We start from the raw sequence: 19,167 nt of genomic DNA, 5'->3' as shown, positions 1-19,167 counted from the left end.
AGAGAGGAGAGAGAGAGAGATTGGGTGCTCTTTTTATGGTAATTGTCGCGGGAAAAGAAATCCGGTGGGCTTTTATTCGGTGTTCTACAGGAACGAAGGGGAGGGAGATGGAGATGTAGAGGAGCGGAGGAGAAGGGTCGAGGAGGGAGGTGAAGGGCGGTACGGAGGGAAGAGAAGGGAGGGGTGGCGTTGTGCTGGATTGTTTTGCTCGGATCCTCTGCAACGACAGCACTTGTTGCTCTTGCACGAGTCATGCCCCGTGCGTACATGACAGGCCCCACGTCTGCTTCTTTTGCTGGAGAGATTTTTTCAACAGATTTGTTTTTTTTCTGCCTTTTTAAGTTTAGCTTTACCTTTTCTTTAATGAATAAACATTCTGCTGGCTTCATGTGTTGAGTATACGTGCCTTGACCACAAACACGCGTAAGGGGTGTTTGGATCTTTTAGTACTGACTAAAATTTATGTCACATCGAATGTTCGGAGACTAATTAGGAGGACTAAATATGAGCTAATTATAAAACTAATTACACAGATGAAGGCTAATTCACGAGGTGAATCTATTAAGCCTAAGCAACCCCAAAGTGAAAACCAAATGACACTGGTACAAATCCGGCGCTGCTTGCATGGAATCGGCGTGAAAGCAACTCCTCCTTACTGGGGTTTTGGGATTACACTCACCACCAATAAAAATCGAGTACGAAAACTCCTCTCCTGCTATCTACGACAACAAACTCGTCCTTTTTTTAACCTCCTAAAATTTATGTCACATCGAATATTTAGATACTAATTAGAAGTATTAAATATAGACTAATTACAAAATCAATTGCACAGATGGAAACTAATTTGCGATTAGGAGAATTAAATATATACTAATTACAAAACCAATTGCACAGATGGAGACTAATTTGCGAGACGAATCTATTAAGCCTAATTAGTTCATGATTTGACAATGTGATGCTACAGTAAACATGTGCTAATGATGGATTAATTAGACTTAATAGATTCGTCTTGTGAATTAGCCTTCATCTGTGTAATTAGTTTTATAATTTACTCATATTTAGTCCTCCTAATTAGCCTCCTAATATTTGATGTGACATAAATTTTAGGAGTCCGAACACCCGCTTAACTTATATTAGAAGATAACTGAGTGCACAGTACATCCCTTTCTTGCAGAAAGGATCCTGAGTAAAACAAGAATTACAACGAGATCCCTGCTACGCCTGCTGTTCTTCTTCCTTCTTCATCGGAACAAACTGCATCACTCCCCCAAACTTGCCAAGCCAAATCGAAGAACGGACTCCAAGCTTTGGATAGCTGCAAGAGGTTCTCGGTAATAGAACGTCAGCCATCAGTCTCCTCGATCTGGCACCAGCGCACACTTCCTCCACAAACCGCAGCCCAGATGCTCGAGTAACCAGCTCCAGCAACATCAGGAAGGGATCCAACAGTCCAAGAACCGAATCCAAAAAAGAAAGAAGAGGGAAAGCAAGCCGCAAAGGATTCGCCGTTGTCTCCTTCAAGCGACCAAAATTGAAAGAAAAGACGAATGACGAACCTCCGGCAGGACGAACTTCGCCGGAGAAGACGAAAGGATCGACTTCAGAGCCGGCGAAGAAACTTATTTGGCAATGGAACAGCTCCTCCGCAGCCTTTGCTCCCCGCAACCCTAGCTCCGCCATCGCCGACGACGGCGAGCGAACCCTAGGCGTTGATACTACCCTACCTACCCTGTATACATCCGCACAAACGATTCCCCGGCCCTCCTCCCTCTCTGGCGCCAACCCGACCGCCGGAGAGGAAAGGACGATTTTCACCCGCTCAGCACTATAGCAAAGGATGAGGACGAGGGACCTGAATCACTACATCACTATTGAGAACCTGAAACTCTAACCGATAACCACTAGGACAACTATTTGATCACACCGTCAATTGCTAGGCAAACCTCGGACTGGTGGCATAGGACATGGGCGTGAATTAAAATGTATAGGTGTCAGGCTTGCCGTTTAGAATTAGGATAACTATTAGTATTATTTTCCCACCCTTAAACCAACAAAATTAGCTATAACATAGAGTTTCAACTAGCTAGATACGGTCTTTTGAAAAAGTTTGACTAGATAAATCATAGAGTTTCAACTAGCTAGATCTTTCAGATTCAGTAACACCCTGATGGTGCGCATGGTTAGCTTTAAAAAAGAGGCACTAGGATGGATGGATCGAAACAGAACCTTAGTCTGTGATGGTAGTGACCAAATCTCTCTCATGGTACAAACATATAGCAATGAACACCGGGATCGGGATCGTAAAATCATGTAATTGGCTCAGTTTTGCTCTTCTTCGTTATGATAAAAATGAGAGAGATCCATAAGCACAAGGAGAGAGAGAGAAGCGCCTCTCCCTCGAGTCCCTTCGCGAACAGAGCGGCAAACACACAAAACGAAAGTGGTAACCAAAAATATTCTGACTCAAATTCCCTAGCTCTTTCGAAATTCGAAGCAGAAATGGGGCAGACAAGGTGGACACACCCCGATTTGTGGGAATGGCGTACAGTAATCGCAGAAGATCCTGCACTCCGGCGTCGACCCTGGGACAAAAGGCGCGATGGATAGCGGAGAGGAGAGACGGAAAGGCATCCTGCAGGCAGTGCGCCGGCGGCGTGCAGCTCTCTTCGGTGAGGGATCAGCGAGAGACAGTGGCCATGGGGTTTAGCCCAGCGCGGGGCCCGCCGTAAGCGGATGTCCGGTCATGTCGAGGTGTGTATTCTGTGTATTTAGCCACAGTAGGTATCCTTATCGCCGCAGCCTGACACCTGTATGGTCATTCCTCGCCAGCGCCTTTCACTCAGTCTTCACCTTCCTGTTGCCTCTTGCTTTGCTCGCGTCCTCGGATCCATCCATCCACTGATGCCTGATCGATCCATCCGTCCATGGATACTCTCCATCTTCACATGGATCATGGCGACGCGAAGAAAGCAATTGATGGCATGGTGTTCTGTTCTGCTGCCGCTGTTGGTTTGTAGCAGGAGATGAGCCGTCTGCAGGTCGGGATTTGCAGCAGGCCGCCGCGGCCTTTTTTGAGTTTTGACAGGTCGAGGTGGCGCGGATCGCAGGACGAGGGATTCCACGTGAATTTACGAGTGTTTCGCGTGAGCGAGACGGTCCTTTCCCGGTGTTCCACTTCTCCCTGCCCGCCGGCGAACGGGGATCGCCGAAGTTCTTGCGGGGGACGGGTGTTGCTGCCGGTTGGAGACAGGAGACGATGGTTTGGCAGAGTCGGCACGTGGGCTCCGCGAACGCCCGCGCAACCACGCGGCCGTGCCGGGAGCTCTCGCGGCGTTGGTCGTTCGTTCGCGCAGGGCGCAACGCAGCGTGCTCGCGCTGGCGACACTCTCTCACGTCTTCTCACAATCTCGCTTTGCGGCGGCTAGCTGGTCCATGTTTTTGACCTTACTTCCACATGAGGTACTCAGACTTTGAGAGAGAAGATCGACCATCGACCGATCGAGGTCGACTGACGCCGTGTCTTTCGATGTCTGTAGCTGATGCTAAACGATATGGATACTGTCACATTTCATGGGCAGAAGGAAAGCCTGTCTAGATTATCTGGGCTTAGCCCAAGTCTACAGAACACCCTACGTTTTTTAACCATCTGGCAGAAACGCGTGAGGAGAAAAAATTGTTTGGGTCCGCAGGCCAACCAAATCCGGCATCGCGTCACGTGCGCATATACACCCTGATGGGCCGACACGTCCAGCTCCTATATATGGCTTGGAGAAATACTGCTGGTACCTGGGGCACTGTGGTCTTCGCATGTAAGCTGGCAGGGTAAGCTCAGGCGCTCAGCTAGTCAGCTATACGATTTGCTTGTAGCCTGCATGCCTCATCCGATCGACGTACGTTACTGTGCCGGTGGCCGGCGACCAGAGCCGGCGTACAGTAACAGAAGGTATTACTGCTCCTATGATCCTATCGCCGCCTCCACCACCTGAGCGCCGCGGCTACAGCTCGGGTGCAGCAGCGGCTACACCACTGGCTCCGCAGCGTGCCGTGCAGCAGCATCAGAGGAGGCAGCAGGCCGATCGGGCCGCAGCGGCGTGGTGGGTTACGTGGAACCCACTGGATACGCCGCGCGGTCACCCACCAGGCCAGGATCGACGGCGATCGCCCGTGGTGGCTGCCCCGTTGGTTCCGGACGGAACAGCGGTTCCGCCCGCCCGCCCGCCGACCGCCGACCGCGCCGCGCGCGAGACGTCTCGGCTCCCGGCTCTGCACGCGCCCCTATGGCTGCCACCCTCGTCGCCTTCAGGATGCGGCCATCACTGGCAGCCGGCGGTTACGTACGGGGTCGACGAGTTACCCACACAGTGCATCAAGGCCGGGCGCGGGCGTCCACTACTCCTCCCATCACGAACGAATTCAATTCACGATGATAAAAATTGGTGTTACGGCTGACCTGGGCACGGCTGGTGCAGTAGTACTAGTACGACTACTGTTTGCTACTGCAAGCACCGGAAGGAACAGCGCCAGACGTCATTCCCCAATCTCAAAAGTACAAGCGCTCGGTCCCCGATGTCGCTCGCGACCACGCAGCGTCCCCCCTTGTTGGTACAACGGTACTCCCCCACGTAATAACCACGTAACGTACGTCCCCATCATGCCGGCCGTCCGCGCGTCCGATGTACCGCTCGCACCAGCGCCAGCCGCTACGATCGCGCGCCCACTCCTCGGAAGGCCCCGGCCGGCCGGCACGGCCCTGCACTGCACCACGCGCCGCCGCACCGAAACGGCGCCGCCCGGCCCCGTCGGCCGCCCGGCCATTAACGGGCCATACGCGCTCCTCCTGCGCCGGACCACCGGTTGCTCCGGGCGAGGGGGTGAATGGTTCGTGCCGCAGAGCCACGTCCACCTCCATTTATGTGCACGGGACAAACGGAGCCTGCCCCTGCTGCGCTCGCAGGCCTGCTCTGCACGTACCTATACGTAGCGTAGGAGAGTAGGCGATGATCTCCTACCTACGTACGGTACGCGCGCGGCGGGGTAGGAACTAGGGGCCTCAGCCCTAAGAGCAACTCCAAGAGTACTCTAAAAAAAATTTTCCCCAAAAAAATTTTCCTCTAAAAACATATCAATTCACGGCAGATCGCTAATAAATAGCCCCCAATATTTTAAAACAGGCCACGGCAGACGCGCGAGCGTGCGGGAATCAGTATTGGACTGTTTTTTAGCGTTGCTAAAAAATTAGGGAAGGTTTGGGTGGACTGTTGGAGTTCGTTTTTTCTTTTTTTTTTCCAAAAAAAAGTATTGGGGTAAGATTAGCAACCTCTTGGAGTTGCTCTAAGGAGTGAGCACTGAACAATGGCGTATAGGTCAACCTTTTGGCTACGGATACGTGCACTGCTGAGGAGGCGAGGAACCTCTAAATTAAACTCATTTAATCAAGTCATCACCATTGATCAACTCAATTAAATAAGAATAATTTCGTTTGTCCTTGAGATGTGTCACGAGCAATGCCTAAATGTAAACACACCTCGCAAGCACAACTAGTTGAACATCTTCACAACATAAGCATAACTATACATAGTCTATCACATTACATAAAAAATAAAAAAGTTCAAGTTCTCATATATAACAAGTTCATAGAGTTTTGCAGTGGAAAGTTTATTCATCGCGTTCATACGATACAACACAAAATAAGAAGGTTAACGCTATATGCTAATGCCATTCTCATAGCCATGGCCATCAACTTCTTCATCGGACCTTCATCAGTGGGGAAGAAGTACCCAAAGATGCCATCCGGCTGCGGATCACCTACAACAATTTAACGGCGACAGGGTGAGTAAAAAAGATACTCAGCGTGTCTTATCCAAAATATGGGTATATACTTGCCCGACTGAGAATGCATTTGGTTAAGTAGCGAGGAATAGTATACATCTAAATTTGATGAAGTTATAATAAGCAAAAGATATGGTATTCTATGATCTCCCAGTCAGGCATCAAGTAATTGCAATAAGTAAAGGTGGTCATGAACATGAGCTCAATCTTCCATGAACTCCATTCGATAACTCTACGTTAAAGTCAAAGTACAAGAGCGTGCTCTTTAACTGGGAGCGCGGCTATTGCAATAGATCGTAACCTTGTAGGGGTGTACAACTTTTCCCACACGAGACGCAAGACCAACGACCATAACCCCGGCCAAGAATAAGTGTTGATTCATGTCCCCGACCGTTCACATACCCACAGCTAGCTATGAACGAACGATCGGAATGGCTAGGTGCACCGGACATGGCCGATCACATCTCATCCCATCCCGCACCGAATCCGGTCAAGGCAAGGTGTGACTTATGCTACTTGGCTTGCCATGCCCATATTAAGCATGTGGTTTGTACGCAATAGTGCTCAAGTATCAAAGCGATAACGATCGGACCTTAACCAACTCAAGCAAGACTAAGCCAAGTGAGCTCCAATCTCAACATGACCCTACCATTCTTGCTCGAGTTTGATTTATCATTCATAGTTGCTCAATTTTAATCCATTCATAGCTACTTAAATATTAATTACGCAAAGCATCCTGTAACCCGCAAGTAGTGGTCACCTTGCCACCTCTCGACTTCTACCGAAGCTAAGTATGGATAATCAAATTTAATTCTTGACACCTACACAAGCATACTCACCTAAAAGGCTTTATTCTAGATCAAAGAGAGTAATGCATTAAGTAGGAGCTAAACAAACATATACATAATATTAACTCATGCGCATACAAGACATATATACGTCATATTGATCCAAAATAGGGTTAAGAGATGCTTAGGTGCCTGCCTTGGGGTTCAAAGGAAGCATCGTCAGCGACGGGCTCCGGCTCGGGCTCACCCATCTCTTGCACCGGCGTTTCGATCTCTACACGAATGCAATGACGCATAATTAATAAAATGCATGAAAGGTGCAAAAGATGTATGAGATGCATGGAAAATAAAGTAAACTATTTTTTATCATACTAGTACATCAATTCAAAGCATCTAATACAAGGTAGAACATTTAAATCCTACACAAAACAATGATATATTCACATTTTACTCAGAAGGGCAGAACTGTAAATAACTTGTCAAGTTCCCGAAAATGGTATTACTGGTGATTCCGGCGACCGATTTGCAGTAGGATTTGATCCTAGAGCTTTCTTAGGTGATGGGGATTCAGTTTTAGGTTATAGAAATGACATGCACGGAGGTTTAGACGACATGCAACATCAATGGAGATAAGCTTCCATGGGGATTAATGGAGGAGCTTCCAATGAAGGAGAGAGGAGTAGGAAACCATAGGGGAACCTCACCAAGGATGGGGACGGACGATTCAAAGAGTCGCAAGTTGGAGTAGAGCGGTGATGTCTTGTAAAGGGGAGGTTGACATGGAGGAGGGGGAGCTCGTCCCTGGCCTAGCCAAGGCCTGGCCGGCCAGCTCCTGCTTTGGGTGACGGCGTTGGCGAGCAGAGGAGGCGGAGTGGCAGGTGATTTTGGAAAAGAACGAGTGAGGGAGAGGGAACTGGAGGGGGAAGCCTCGGGGTTTTTGTGGGAGGGGTGGACGGCCTGGTGGCGGCGTCCGAGCATGCAAGCGATGGAAAACATGCACGTGGGTTAGAAAACGGACAACACATCGTGAGGGAAACGATGTCAGGCGGATTTAACGAGGAAAAATCTATCGGTACGGAGATTCCAAACAATTTTACGGAGTTTTTCAGAACTACGGAGTTTTGGAAAAAAGTTACGGAGTTTCTGCAAGTCTCCCAGAAAAGAGAAAACTTCGAAGAATCCGCAAAAATCTCCGGATACTCCACTAAAACCTGCGGAAATTCCGCAAAACTTTGTAGAAACTTCGCACAAAACATCAACAATAGCTATTCTAAGAGTTTTGGATGGATTTATGAAGATTAAAAGAAGAACGGGCTGTCAGGACAAGAACTGATCAAACATGACGATTCAAATTGGACCACATAGATATCTCCAAAAATTATGAAATAAATCAAGGGGATAGTTGTTGCTGGCATCATAGCTATTGCAGGTTTGAAATGAAATTTCTTCTTGGAATGTTATTTTGAGGTTTTTAGGTAAGCTGTTTGATCTCAAGATGGTTTCGAAAAATCCAGGAGAAGGTACCTAAATTTATGTTTGGAGAAGTAATTTATCAAGCTATCTCCCAGCATAGGTTATATGGTAGAAATCTAAGTTCATTCACAAGGTACATGCTGAAAGCAAGTTTTTAATTTAATTTCAAGTCTAATGGTAAGCAATTGGGCTCAAAAGATACTACGATGATAGATGATGCACATGTATGCCCCGTGACATGATTAACTATTATGGGTTGTTACGTAGGAGCTCCGAGAAGGCGAGAACGTTACTGCACGCTGCAACCAATCTTTTGCTCAACCTCGCTAATCACATAGTAACACGTGGGGATCGAGGCCGGGTAATAGTTGATTGGTTGGTACAGTATGAGATAATGAGAGAGCCTATGAGGCGGCCAGGGGGTTTGACCGGCCGGGGGACGATGGATGGGGGGCATGTGCATGCTGCCACGCTTCGAATCGATCGAAATCGTTCTCGTTTCGGCACCGCACCGCACGGCCGTGTTTTGACCGGTGAGCAACTCGAAGCTCGCAGGCGTGGAGGTATCTGCATGATGCGTGGTCCAACCCGGAGGTCGAGACTCCTGGTTCTAACCTGCTGCGTTCGGGTTCTGAGCTCGCTTGCCCGCCCTGGCATTATGTATGTTGCCAGCGGTCGTGTCTCCTGCACCGAAACTGTCAGAGAATACTGTTTGCTCATGAAATAATGGGCGTCAAAGCCTCGAATTCGTTTCGGTCCAGCCCATGAAGCCTGATTAGGGCCCAGGCCGGTAAAGTCCGTCGGGCGAGCAGTTTGGGCCTGGAGTCCACTTTGTGCCTTTGTAAATTCAAAGTCACAGCCGGAACCCCCCTCGTCGTCTACGTGTGTTGTCACGTATGTGTGTGTGCAGTTCATTTTTTTTTCTTCGAATCACAGGGTACAAACGCAGACGGTCGACATGCACGCATACTCACCCCCTACAAACACATGATGCAATTCTACCCTTATAAGCGCCTCCAAAAGATTGAACGGCAAATTCTCGAGATTGACGAAATCACCATTGGCACCTCGCTGTCGACGAGCACGTCGTTTACTACTGAAAGAATAGTACCAGTTAAATTCTGAAATAAATTTAGAAAAATGCAACCATCAATATTGAATCGAGAATTCGAACCTGATGGGCAGGTCACGAGGAACCTTACCAACCGAGCCATAGCTGCGTGTTGTGTTGTGCACTGTAGGTGACTCCTGTTTCTGTAGGCGACGACGTACAACGCTAAAAGCACGAGGACAACCACGAGTTGGCACAGTGTCCACTACTGTGCCGATGGCGAGAATATCCTTGCCTTTTCCCAACAGGAGATTGCGTAATAATGCTACTGTGTGTGGGGGAGTGGGCACACACGGGTGTGGCGCTTGCCGTGGGGGCGCGCGGCGCACCATAACACCAAATCGGGTCAGGTCTCAGGATTGGACGCGACCTGCGCCTGCCGGGGGCGACTCCGGACTATTCCACTGCTCGCGTCCGTGGGATCGTGGCTTCCTGCCGCTCTGCTCCCTCGCCCATCCCGCCATGCCGCCGAGCAGCCGCTCTAGCCGCCGCCGTCATGTGTGTCCCCCATTGCCATCGTTGTTGGGCTGTGACTTCTAGGAGTGACTCGGTGACCGGATGAAGTCCAGTCCATGAAAAGAAAGTGAGCGCAGCCCAATTACTGGACGCCGCTTTCTAGCTGTTCCGGCCGGATTGCCGCGGGAGGATGTCGTTTGCGAACGTCATACACCAACCGATTACAGAGGAAAGAACAGAGAGAGGCATGTGCAAATTACAAGCATGGAAAGGAACAACTGCTAGCTTACGCGTAGCTCCTTTTCAGTAGATATCCCGGTGCATTAGCCACACCGTATTACATTACAGTACAATTTAGTAGACACCATCAACACGCCTAATCTTACTTTGTTGCGCACATGCGCTACTACTTTATTCTAGTTTCGTCTCTGACCGAGACCGGCAAACAGTACACAATCAAACCATCAGTACAACCCAATTCGATAATACAACAAGCAAACAGTAGTAGAAGTAGTCCTGGCTACGTGCCAGCTGAGCTGATGCGTGGTACGTTCGTTCGGATGCTCACTCGGATCGTTGGATCACTGGGACGAGGTGGAGACGGAGGCGTCCCCGGAGAGGAGCGCGCGCCGGGGCTTGCGCACCGGGTTGGGGGACGTCTTGATGGGGAAGGATGCCTCCATGGCGATGCCGCAGAGCCCGCCGTCGCCGGCGCCGCGCTGCATCCGGATGTACCCGCCCTCGCCCCACCCGGGGCCCCAGGAGTTCTTCACGACCCAGTACGGCGTGCCGTCGTCGCCGACGCCGTACCCGACCGCCGCCACGCCGTGGTCCAGGTCCGTGCCGCAGTCCCCCGTGAACACGCCCTCCGAGTAGAACTGGAACGCCTGGCCCCCGGCGTCGATGGCCACGGACACCGGCTGGTTCGCCACCGCCTTGGCCAGGGCCTCCTCGTTACCCGCCGGGACCATCTGGTGCCCGTCGATGGACACCAGCTGCCCGCGCCGGGATCGGTAGCTGTCGCAGGTGCCGTTGCGGGCGCGGTACGGGTAGGTGGCCTCGGTGGTGATGCCGCCGTGGGCCTTGATGAACTCGAAGGCGTTCTCCATCAGCCCGCCCTGGCACCCGTTCTCCTCCTTGTCGCAGTCGATCAGCTCCTGCTCCGACAGAGACACCAGCCTCCCCGTCCGGATCGCGTTGATGCCCTCCACGGCCACCACCGTGGAGAAGGCCCAGCAGCTGCCGCACTTGCCCTGGTTCTTGACGGCGGTGACCGCGCCCTCCTGGCGCCAGTCCACGGAGCTCGGCAGGTAGGCGACGTCCTCGTACATGAACCCGGGCACCGCGGCCGCGGCGTGGGGCTCCCGGCGGAGGTCGTTGATGCGGGAGTCGGCGAACGCGGAGCGGAACTCCTCGCGGCCCATGTCGCCGAAGCGGTTCAGGCGGAGGCGGTAGTGGGGGCGGTCGCCGCGCGTGTTGTGGGCGTGGATGAAGCGGACGTTCTCCTTGAAGGTGCCGAAGCGGCGGCCCTTCTCGCCGTGGTGCCGGTGCACGCGGTGGTGCGCCTGCCACCGCTCGTACAGGTCCCACAGCGCCTCGTCCGACTCCAGGTCCTTCTTGTCAAACGGCATGGCGCGGCACAGCTCCACCGCTGACACCACCAACAGGGCCACCAGGAGAAGCCGCTTAGCCACCTGCGCCATCGTGCAATGCACCTGGAGTACAAGCTGTGTCGTGGCAGCTGTGGTAGCGACCGGGGGAGCTCGATCACTCTCGGCTTGGAGTGTGAGCTGATGAGTTGGGGACGAGGAGGGAGGGGGCGTATTTATAGCGCGGGGGCGGGGAGGGGAGCCTCGCCTTTGCGGCGGGAACGATTTGAATTGAATTGATGGCGGTAACAGAAAGCGTGGGGAGGTGGTGTCAGATTCCGCTCGGGAGTTGGGGAGGATCGATGGCTGCGCGAGGCAGCCGCAGCGAAGTTGGCCGCCCCGGCCGGGCTCTTGGGCACTCGGGCTGGCTGGCTGGCCATTGGGGGCGTCGAAGATTCAGGCCAGATTCATTCGCGTTCGTGCCTTCGCGGGGGTGGTCGCCGCCCGGGCCGCCCGTGTTGATCTGTGTGCAGCCAGTTTTATGGATGCTACTCCGTAGCCATGGCCGTCGAGGAGATCAGAGGCGGTGTTAATGGCGGGTCGCGGAGGCCGAGGAGCTGCGAGTGGAGTAGGAGTACTATGAATCTACGGTAGGAGCAAGTCGGTTGCGATAAGGATTCCGGGAGGTTGTGACGGCGGTGGAGGAACAAGAGCGCGGAATCGCGTTCCCATGGCCTATACACAGATTCTTCGATATTTTTCGCGAGTCTTCAAAGGGAAACTGAACAGAAGTTGCGCGTAGAGCATAGTTAGCTAGACGCACATCAGTATACAGACTGTGCAGGTGCAGTGCTGCCATGGACAACGATTGAGCAGAAACCTTGGAGGTTAAGCGTCGAGCTTGATAAGAAATACCAGAAAAGGGAAACGAGCTCGTCAGAAGTGCGTGTGCTGCTTCACCGGTCTCCGTACCAGTTTTCGGGATTGGTCAGCAGAGAGGTTCTCTTGTGGGATCTCCAGCATGACGATGACGCACCGGGCGGGCCTGATAGCACCAAAAGCAACGCAACATCCCCAAGCCGGCAGCCAACAGCAGTAACAGATCTACGACAGCAAACGAACCCTCGCCATGTTCACGTGGAATACAAAATCTCAGAATGAGCGTAGAAAAATTCTGGGACCACCGGACCAGGCAGAACATTAGCACCAAAGGCGGACAGATTAACCGTATGCTTACCATCACTCAGCGCAACAAGGTCAATCAAGTAATGAACGACAGGCAGAGAGAGATAGGGATGCTTGTTACCTTAACCATGGATTTCAAGTGAGCCCAAGTGCGGACACAACAAACATCAAAAGGGGCTAAGGCAGACTATGGGAACTTGTCAATGATAACCAAATTACCGACAAGGGACCACGCTAATTGTGGTTCCATCAGAATCCCTTTAATTAGCAACTAATTGAACTGTGAACAGAGACCACCATGGGCTCTGGGTGCTAACGGAATGTACAAACTTTCTCCTATTCCTTCCACGACTACTGTAAGCTACCGATGCTTTGCCTCACTTCTTTGCTTTCACCTTCGCTGCATGGCCGGTCCTGCGCTTGTGGCGGCTGAAATCAGAGACGAACCTAAATGTCTGCCCACACTCTGGCTCGGGGCAAACATAGGGCCTGTCGCCTGTATGCACCCTCATGTGCTCTGTCCTAGCCCATGGCCACTTGAACGCCATGTCGCAGCCCTTCCATGAGCATTTCAGTGGCCGGTCATCGTTGTGAACCTTGCGGTGCTGCAGCAGATACTTGTGTGAGAAGAACTTCCTGCGACAGCCCTGCACTGGGCAGATGTCACGCTTATGCAGAGACAGCTCCTGTTTTGTGCCGAAACTCATGGAACAGCCTTCAATGTCGCATGCATACTCTTCTCCATGCTTTGGAGAACTTGGAGGCGCTCCTTTCCTTTCTCTAGTTTTCTTCATTTGCTGCGTTTCTTCTACTTTGTTCTTCTGCTTATGTGAAGACAGCTGCTGTTTCGTGACAGAAAATCCCTTGACATCCGATATTTGCTCTTCATCCTTCAGAGCAGCTGAGCTTGGAGCCTTTCGCTTTTCTGCTCTACTTTTCTTTGTTTGTTTCTTCACATTTATGTTCTGCCTTAGCGATCTAGCACTTGAACAGATAGCAGGATCATTACTATCCTCTTCAACCTTTGCCTTTGGATGGCTAGCTGGACCATTATCCTCTTCTTCCATCTTTGATTTCAGCATGTTTTTCCTATTGGCAATTCTGGAGCTGCTACGGACTACCATCCCAGATGGTAAAGGGGGAGAGGCTTCTGAAGCACCTGTCAGTGCCTTGGAATTGTCCTCTTCAGTATGTTTTAGCTTCTTAGTATTTGCTTTCTCCGCAAGTTCTTTCTTCCTCTTGCCCATCTTTTCTACACTTGTTCTGCAGTTACTCTTTCCTGCAGAGGCTTTTTCAGCACTTTCTAATGCTTCGGAATTATCCTCTTCGATATATTTTGGCTTCTTGATGCTTGCTTTCTCCAATGGTTCTTTCTCCCTGTTGCTTGTCTTTTCTTCAATTGCTCTGCTGCTACTCTTCCTTGGGGAGGTTGCCTCTCTACTTGAATGTTCAACATGATCAGCATTAGATTTCTCATAACATGACCATATTTCATCTATTTCTTCTGGCTCATGACTTTCAATTCTGTGAGCCAAGAATGGATGGACCTGGTTTGACATCCATACTTTTCCACACCACCTGCCAGCCAAAACTATTTTCTTTGCCCTGCCTTGCCTTCTGGCATAAGTCTTCAGCTTCGCTGGTGAGTTATTGGGAGAACTGCAGCCAAATGCCTTATAGATAACTCTATTATATGGCAATTGCTTGTTGTATAAAGGAGACTTAGCAAGATTAGCACTGTAGTAAAGATTAATGCCCAGTTTTACAGCCCAATCACTATGTGTCGGTATTGTTTCCTCATCCTGCACAACTTCCTGGATCTTCTTCCTATCCTCGATACTGGCCTCTTTGAAAACAATATCCTTCCAATCATACTTGACTTCCATTTCTTCAGCCAGCAATTTTGCTTCTACTTCTATTTTGGGATATTCTGTACAAATGATAAAAAATATGTCATTTAAAGTTGTGAGAACCTAGGAAGCAGTGGTGGATATTTAGTATTATAAGATCTGAAGCAACTAACGTCTGAACCTGCTTATTCTCATTTCACCAATGCCAACGGAAGTAAAATGTACTTTTAGATAAGAAAGGATGACAATTTAGGACATGTTGGATGGCACATGCATTAATGTAAGTGTAATTGTTTGGTCATAATGAACTCATGAAGGTGTGCTCAAAATCGTAGATAAAAAAAGGAACATATCGCATTGTATTAAAAAAACAGTAACTACTGAGCAAGCCTAATGACTGACCTGGACGACATAAAAGAAAAATATGGGCACCACCAATAGTTCGAAGTTGCTTCTCAACCTCAATAGCATGTTCAAGACAAAATACATGCATTCTTGATGAATCCTTATCAGGTTTCACAATCGATGTAGCTAAGTTGTCCACCGTAGTCGTAGTACTTCTGTTACCATCCATACAGACTGTAGCACTGTTACGGCTAGCTTGACAATCTGTGCCATGAATTGGCTCCGTTGAAGTCATGTTTGACCTTGATGGTTCACATTGGACCTTCTTTTGCATTTCTGAATAAATATCTTTTGGTAGAAACCCTTCAGAAAGCACCATCTTAAGTTGATACTTATTTCTTGTACGAACACCTTTTGGTCCATTGTTTGTGTTACCAATACACTGTGAGCTCTGGGAAGATGGTCCTTGTTGGCGCTCTTTACTACTTGACGACATGTTTGTCCCATCACAACCACCATTACTTGAAGAATTGGGTGGTGATTCGATCGTGTGACTTATTAATTCATTGGAGACATTAGAGGCCTGAATTTTTTTGTTCAGAACATCCTCATCAGAATCTGATGCATCTCCATATGCAGATGCCAAAAGATCAAGAGCAGAATTCCTATCCAGGGATGCAGCATCAGAAATTATTCTATTGCGATTCATTTCAAAATCAGATCCTGCATGTTAAAAAATAAATGATTTATGCCATGACCCCAAACAAGCTAACATGAAATTGTAATTTGAAATATGAAATAAACTATGAAGTTCAACCAGCACTACACAAGGAACAATGCATATTCCACAGGCTTCTGCATTTCTCGCTGTGTTTGGAATTGTCTATGATGGCCAGATGCAAATATTACAGAGAATAGGAATTCATAACATTTGCATCATAAACTATTCACTTCCATGAAAAAATGCAAGGAACTAACTCAACTAAAACACAAGGCTGAACTAAAGCTCATTCGGAATTCAATGGAAGTAGCACAAATATAACATGTATTCAATTTACATTAAAGATGTATGACCTACGTAAAATTTCGCTACTTGCTGTCATACCTTGTAATGCATCTATCAGATGACTTTCTCCAGAACCAGCAAGTTGTTTATTGATCAAACTAGAATCAGCAGACATCAACCATTTTGCTGCACACTCCCTTGGTTTGATCACAGCCACACATGAAAAACTCAAAATCCCACATGTTACACATGATAATAAACCTTGATCTAAAATGCCATCAGCATTGTTAACATCCCCCTTATCACTTTCTGCATTGTTTGCATCTAATGAGCCAGGCATGTTTACACAGTCATGCATGCATGCTGTAGGTGGGACCTCCTTTCCTGAGCAGACTGATGCTGAAATTTCTTTGGATGATGACAATTCCCCATTCTTCCCAAGTGCCCCATTCATTGGTAAATGTCCTGAGTCTTTAGGAGTTTCTGTGCTACTGCACTGGACATCCGATACCCTGGATGTAGTTGACTGTGATTTTGAGAGTAAAGTTGATAGTGCAGAACCATTATTGGAACTAGTTGGAAGAATAATGCAAGAAGATCCATCACTCAGAAAATGATTAAGCAGTTTATTGTCTTCAATAACATTTCGGACAAATATCTTTTTGACTAATTGTTCCCCTTCACCTTTCTTCTTCTCCTTCAATCTAGAGCTTCGTGGTTCCATAGCCCCACCGGATGGATCCCTAGAAATGTGGAAGTTTAAACCAAATCAAATAAAAGGTCCAGATACACATGTAATGAGAGACTTCTTGAAGCATAGAAGGACCTAGAAATGAATGCAGTTCCAATAACAGATACATACATAGTTACCATATTGAAAAATTATGGCACAGCATCATGGCTATTGTAATATACTAAAGCAGTTCTTCGAAAGAAAATATACGGAAGTAGAAAATCCTTTGCAAAGTGTTTTCCCATATTGCAGAAATGAAATGGACATCTCAAATATAGACACCACTGAGAATAGAGCCTTAGATAAGTAAGCAGAAGATCTTGATTGGACACCTACTATTGTTGTTGATTAAAAAAGGAGTTGAAACCATGAAATTACAAGCACTACGACCAAATTCGGCAGGGTAATTTCTTTTTTTCCTCTCGAATGGGATGCAGCGGGTATCTCATAACAAAAGGTCTGCATCATGAAGCATGCAACATGCTCGAGAGAAAAAAAAGAAGCATGATAAATACCTCAAGCACATCGACAGTGCAAGTTCATAGAGCAATTGATAGTGCGAAACCATGGGAGGACGATTGATTGAAGCTCTCCGGACAGCTGCCTCTTTTGCAGCTCTCAACCATTCAGGAGTAGCTATATTTGATGCTTCCCCATAGTTGAATCCTGCCACATACAAAATTTCCTCACAAGCTGATTGGAAGGATTAACCAGAATATACAGAAAAGCAACAACCAAGTAACAACCAAATTTACTTTTCAATAGCATGTGATAGGAAGAAAATCATAATGTGGCATATGCTCATGCACTATTGTATTCACAGCAAACATGTACCTTTCATTTGCATACTACGCACCAGTGTAGCTGGCATGGATTTATGAAGACTCAACACTGAGGTACACAACCAAACTTACTAGGTAAAGGGCACAACGCAAAACTGAAGATCATTCCCAGAAAGGTAATAGTTCGATTTCTGAAGAATAGATAATTTCCTTTATTGGCAAATGTTAATCCGGACCTTAAATGTCCTACAGTTGTCTGGTCTAAAACTCAACAATCCAGAGATACCACCTGCTTCCTTTTTTCCGTTACATCTTGTGTCCGTTACCCCTTGTATCCACCAACTAATAACGTTGAAGCCAAAAAAGGACTTTTCTTTCCTGCCATGCCATTCCTAATAAAACGGTTCGCATCACATAGACATAGCATTTGCAAAATTCGCCAAGCTACCTTACTGTTTAAGGCATATCTAGTTCCACAGATTTTCATTGAGGCTCACCGTGACTGAAACCGCTGTGATAGGATCCAGGGAAAGTGACCACGAACTCCCCTGCATTCTGCACTAATCTGTTTCGACACACAGAACCAACCAAACGTTCATGGACCACCAAAGGAATCAAAAGAAGTCATTAAGTAAAGGAAGGAATCAAGGAAGCGGTAGCACCACCTGCAGCAGGGGATCCCAGAACGCACGAGCACTTCAGGGGACATCACCGTAGTCTTGTCACCCAGCATTGCAAACGTTTCTGCACCCGAGATCACAATTCGAAATTCAAATGTCACGTGACGGTTAAAACAGCAGAGAACAGGGGTTCCTCGTTCTATGGAAGATGATGAAATTCCGGCGTCTCACCTAAGGGGTTCACCTCGCCGCCATAGCCGTGGACGCGCACGACATCCTCGAACGCGAGTGCGGCGTCGCGCGGCACCCCGTACCACGTCTTGGGAGCCCCGGAATGCAGGTAGTTGAGGCTGTGCAGGTCGTGATCCTCGACGTGCCACGCGAACCAGCTGAACAACATGGCGACGTAGAGCATCGGCGACGTGACCCCGGGCACCTCCTCCCGCAGGAACCGCAGCAGCGATGCGGGGCTCCTGGCGACGCCGCGCATGTTCCACGCCGTCTCGCCGACGTTCGCGGCGGGCAGCTGCGTGGGGCGGGCGTCGCAGGGGGCGAACCCGGAGCCGGGCATGTCGCTGGCGTACTCGACGGCGACGGGGCGGTCGGCCGAGGAGCGCCAGAAGAGTGCCTCGACGTCGAGCGGCGAGAGGTGCCTGGAGGGCGGGACGTCGAGGCGCGCGAGCAGGGCCTTCCGCGAGGCCCCGGCCTCGGCCTCGAACTGCGGGAGAGTGTAGCGGCGGGGGGAGTGCCAGACGGGCTTGAGAGCCGGGCGCGGGCGGCGCGGGCAGAGGCCGAGCTCCTGGTGCCGGGTGGGGAATGTCGGCGAGGGGTCCCCCGGGTGGAGCGCGGCGAAGGAGCGGGAGAGGTTGCCGAGCGTGGTCCGCTTGGGCGGCGGCGGGAGCGGCGGCACGACCTTGCAGATGCCGAAGGGGGCCGCGGCGGGCTCGATCTTGAGGAGGTAGGCGATGGGGTCAGCGAACTCGGACGCGGTGGGGCGGAACTCGGGCGCCAGCGGGAGGGACTTGAGCCACGGGGGCACCAGCTCCCCCTGCACCGACGGCATGGCGGCGGCCGGCGCCGTCCCCTCCGTCGATCTCGCGGCCGGGCGGCGCTAATCGCGCATTTGGTCGGAGCAGAGGAGGGGCTTTCGGGGCCTTTGGGAGGGGAACGGGAACGGGAACGGGGGGAGTGAAGTGGAGAGGGGGCGAGGCCGCGAGCGGAGCGAGCGCCTGCGCTTTACTGCAACCGCTGCAGCAGTTTTCGTCGCGGCGCTCGTGAAAGGGCTGCAAGGGATGCGCGGCTGCTTGCGGTTTTCCGCTTGCAGTTCGCGATGTGCGCACGGTTTTCTTTCTTCTTCTTTGTGGTGGGTGGTTTTGGTTTTGCTTGCGTGCGCGTTGGTC

At 49.9% G+C, this 19,167-nt stretch overlaps 2 protein-coding genes across 2 annotated transcripts; both read right to left on the bottom strand.

The window, feature by feature from the left end:
* Positions 1-10,037: 10,037 nt before the first annotated feature.
* Positions 10,038-11,424, bottom strand: LOC101760580 (cysteine proteinase EP-B 2). The gene has a single exon (XM_004970920.4). It carries the CDS (start codon positions 11,358-11,360, stop codon positions 10,239-10,241), a length of 1,122 nt encoding a protein of 373 aa, XP_004970977.1. The 5' UTR covers positions 11,361-11,424; the 3' UTR covers positions 10,038-10,238.
* A 1,114-nt stretch (positions 11,425-12,538) lies between these two features.
* LOC101760176 (lysine-specific demethylase JMJ705) lies at positions 12,539-19,021 on the bottom strand. Its single transcript, XM_004970919.3, has 7 exons — positions 17,999-19,021; positions 17,813-17,891; positions 17,645-17,712; positions 16,881-17,031; positions 15,732-16,375; positions 14,684-15,349; positions 12,539-14,361 (listed from the first exon to the last, which is right to left on the bottom strand). Exons 1-7 carry the CDS (start codon positions 18,828-18,830, stop codon positions 12,809-12,811), a joined length of 3,993 nt encoding a protein of 1,330 aa, XP_004970976.1. The 5' UTR covers positions 18,831-19,021; the 3' UTR covers positions 12,539-12,808.
* Between the last annotated feature and the right edge of the window lie 146 nt (positions 19,022-19,167).

The sequence above is a fragment of the Setaria italica genome, chromosome V (assembly GCF_000263155.2).
Source record: "Setaria italica strain Yugu1 chromosome V, Setaria_italica_v2.0, whole genome shotgun sequence".
NCBI classification, from domain to species: domain Eukaryota; kingdom Viridiplantae; phylum Streptophyta; class Magnoliopsida; order Poales; family Poaceae; genus Setaria; species Setaria italica.
This window is presented reverse-complemented; position numbering and strand designations above follow the sequence as displayed.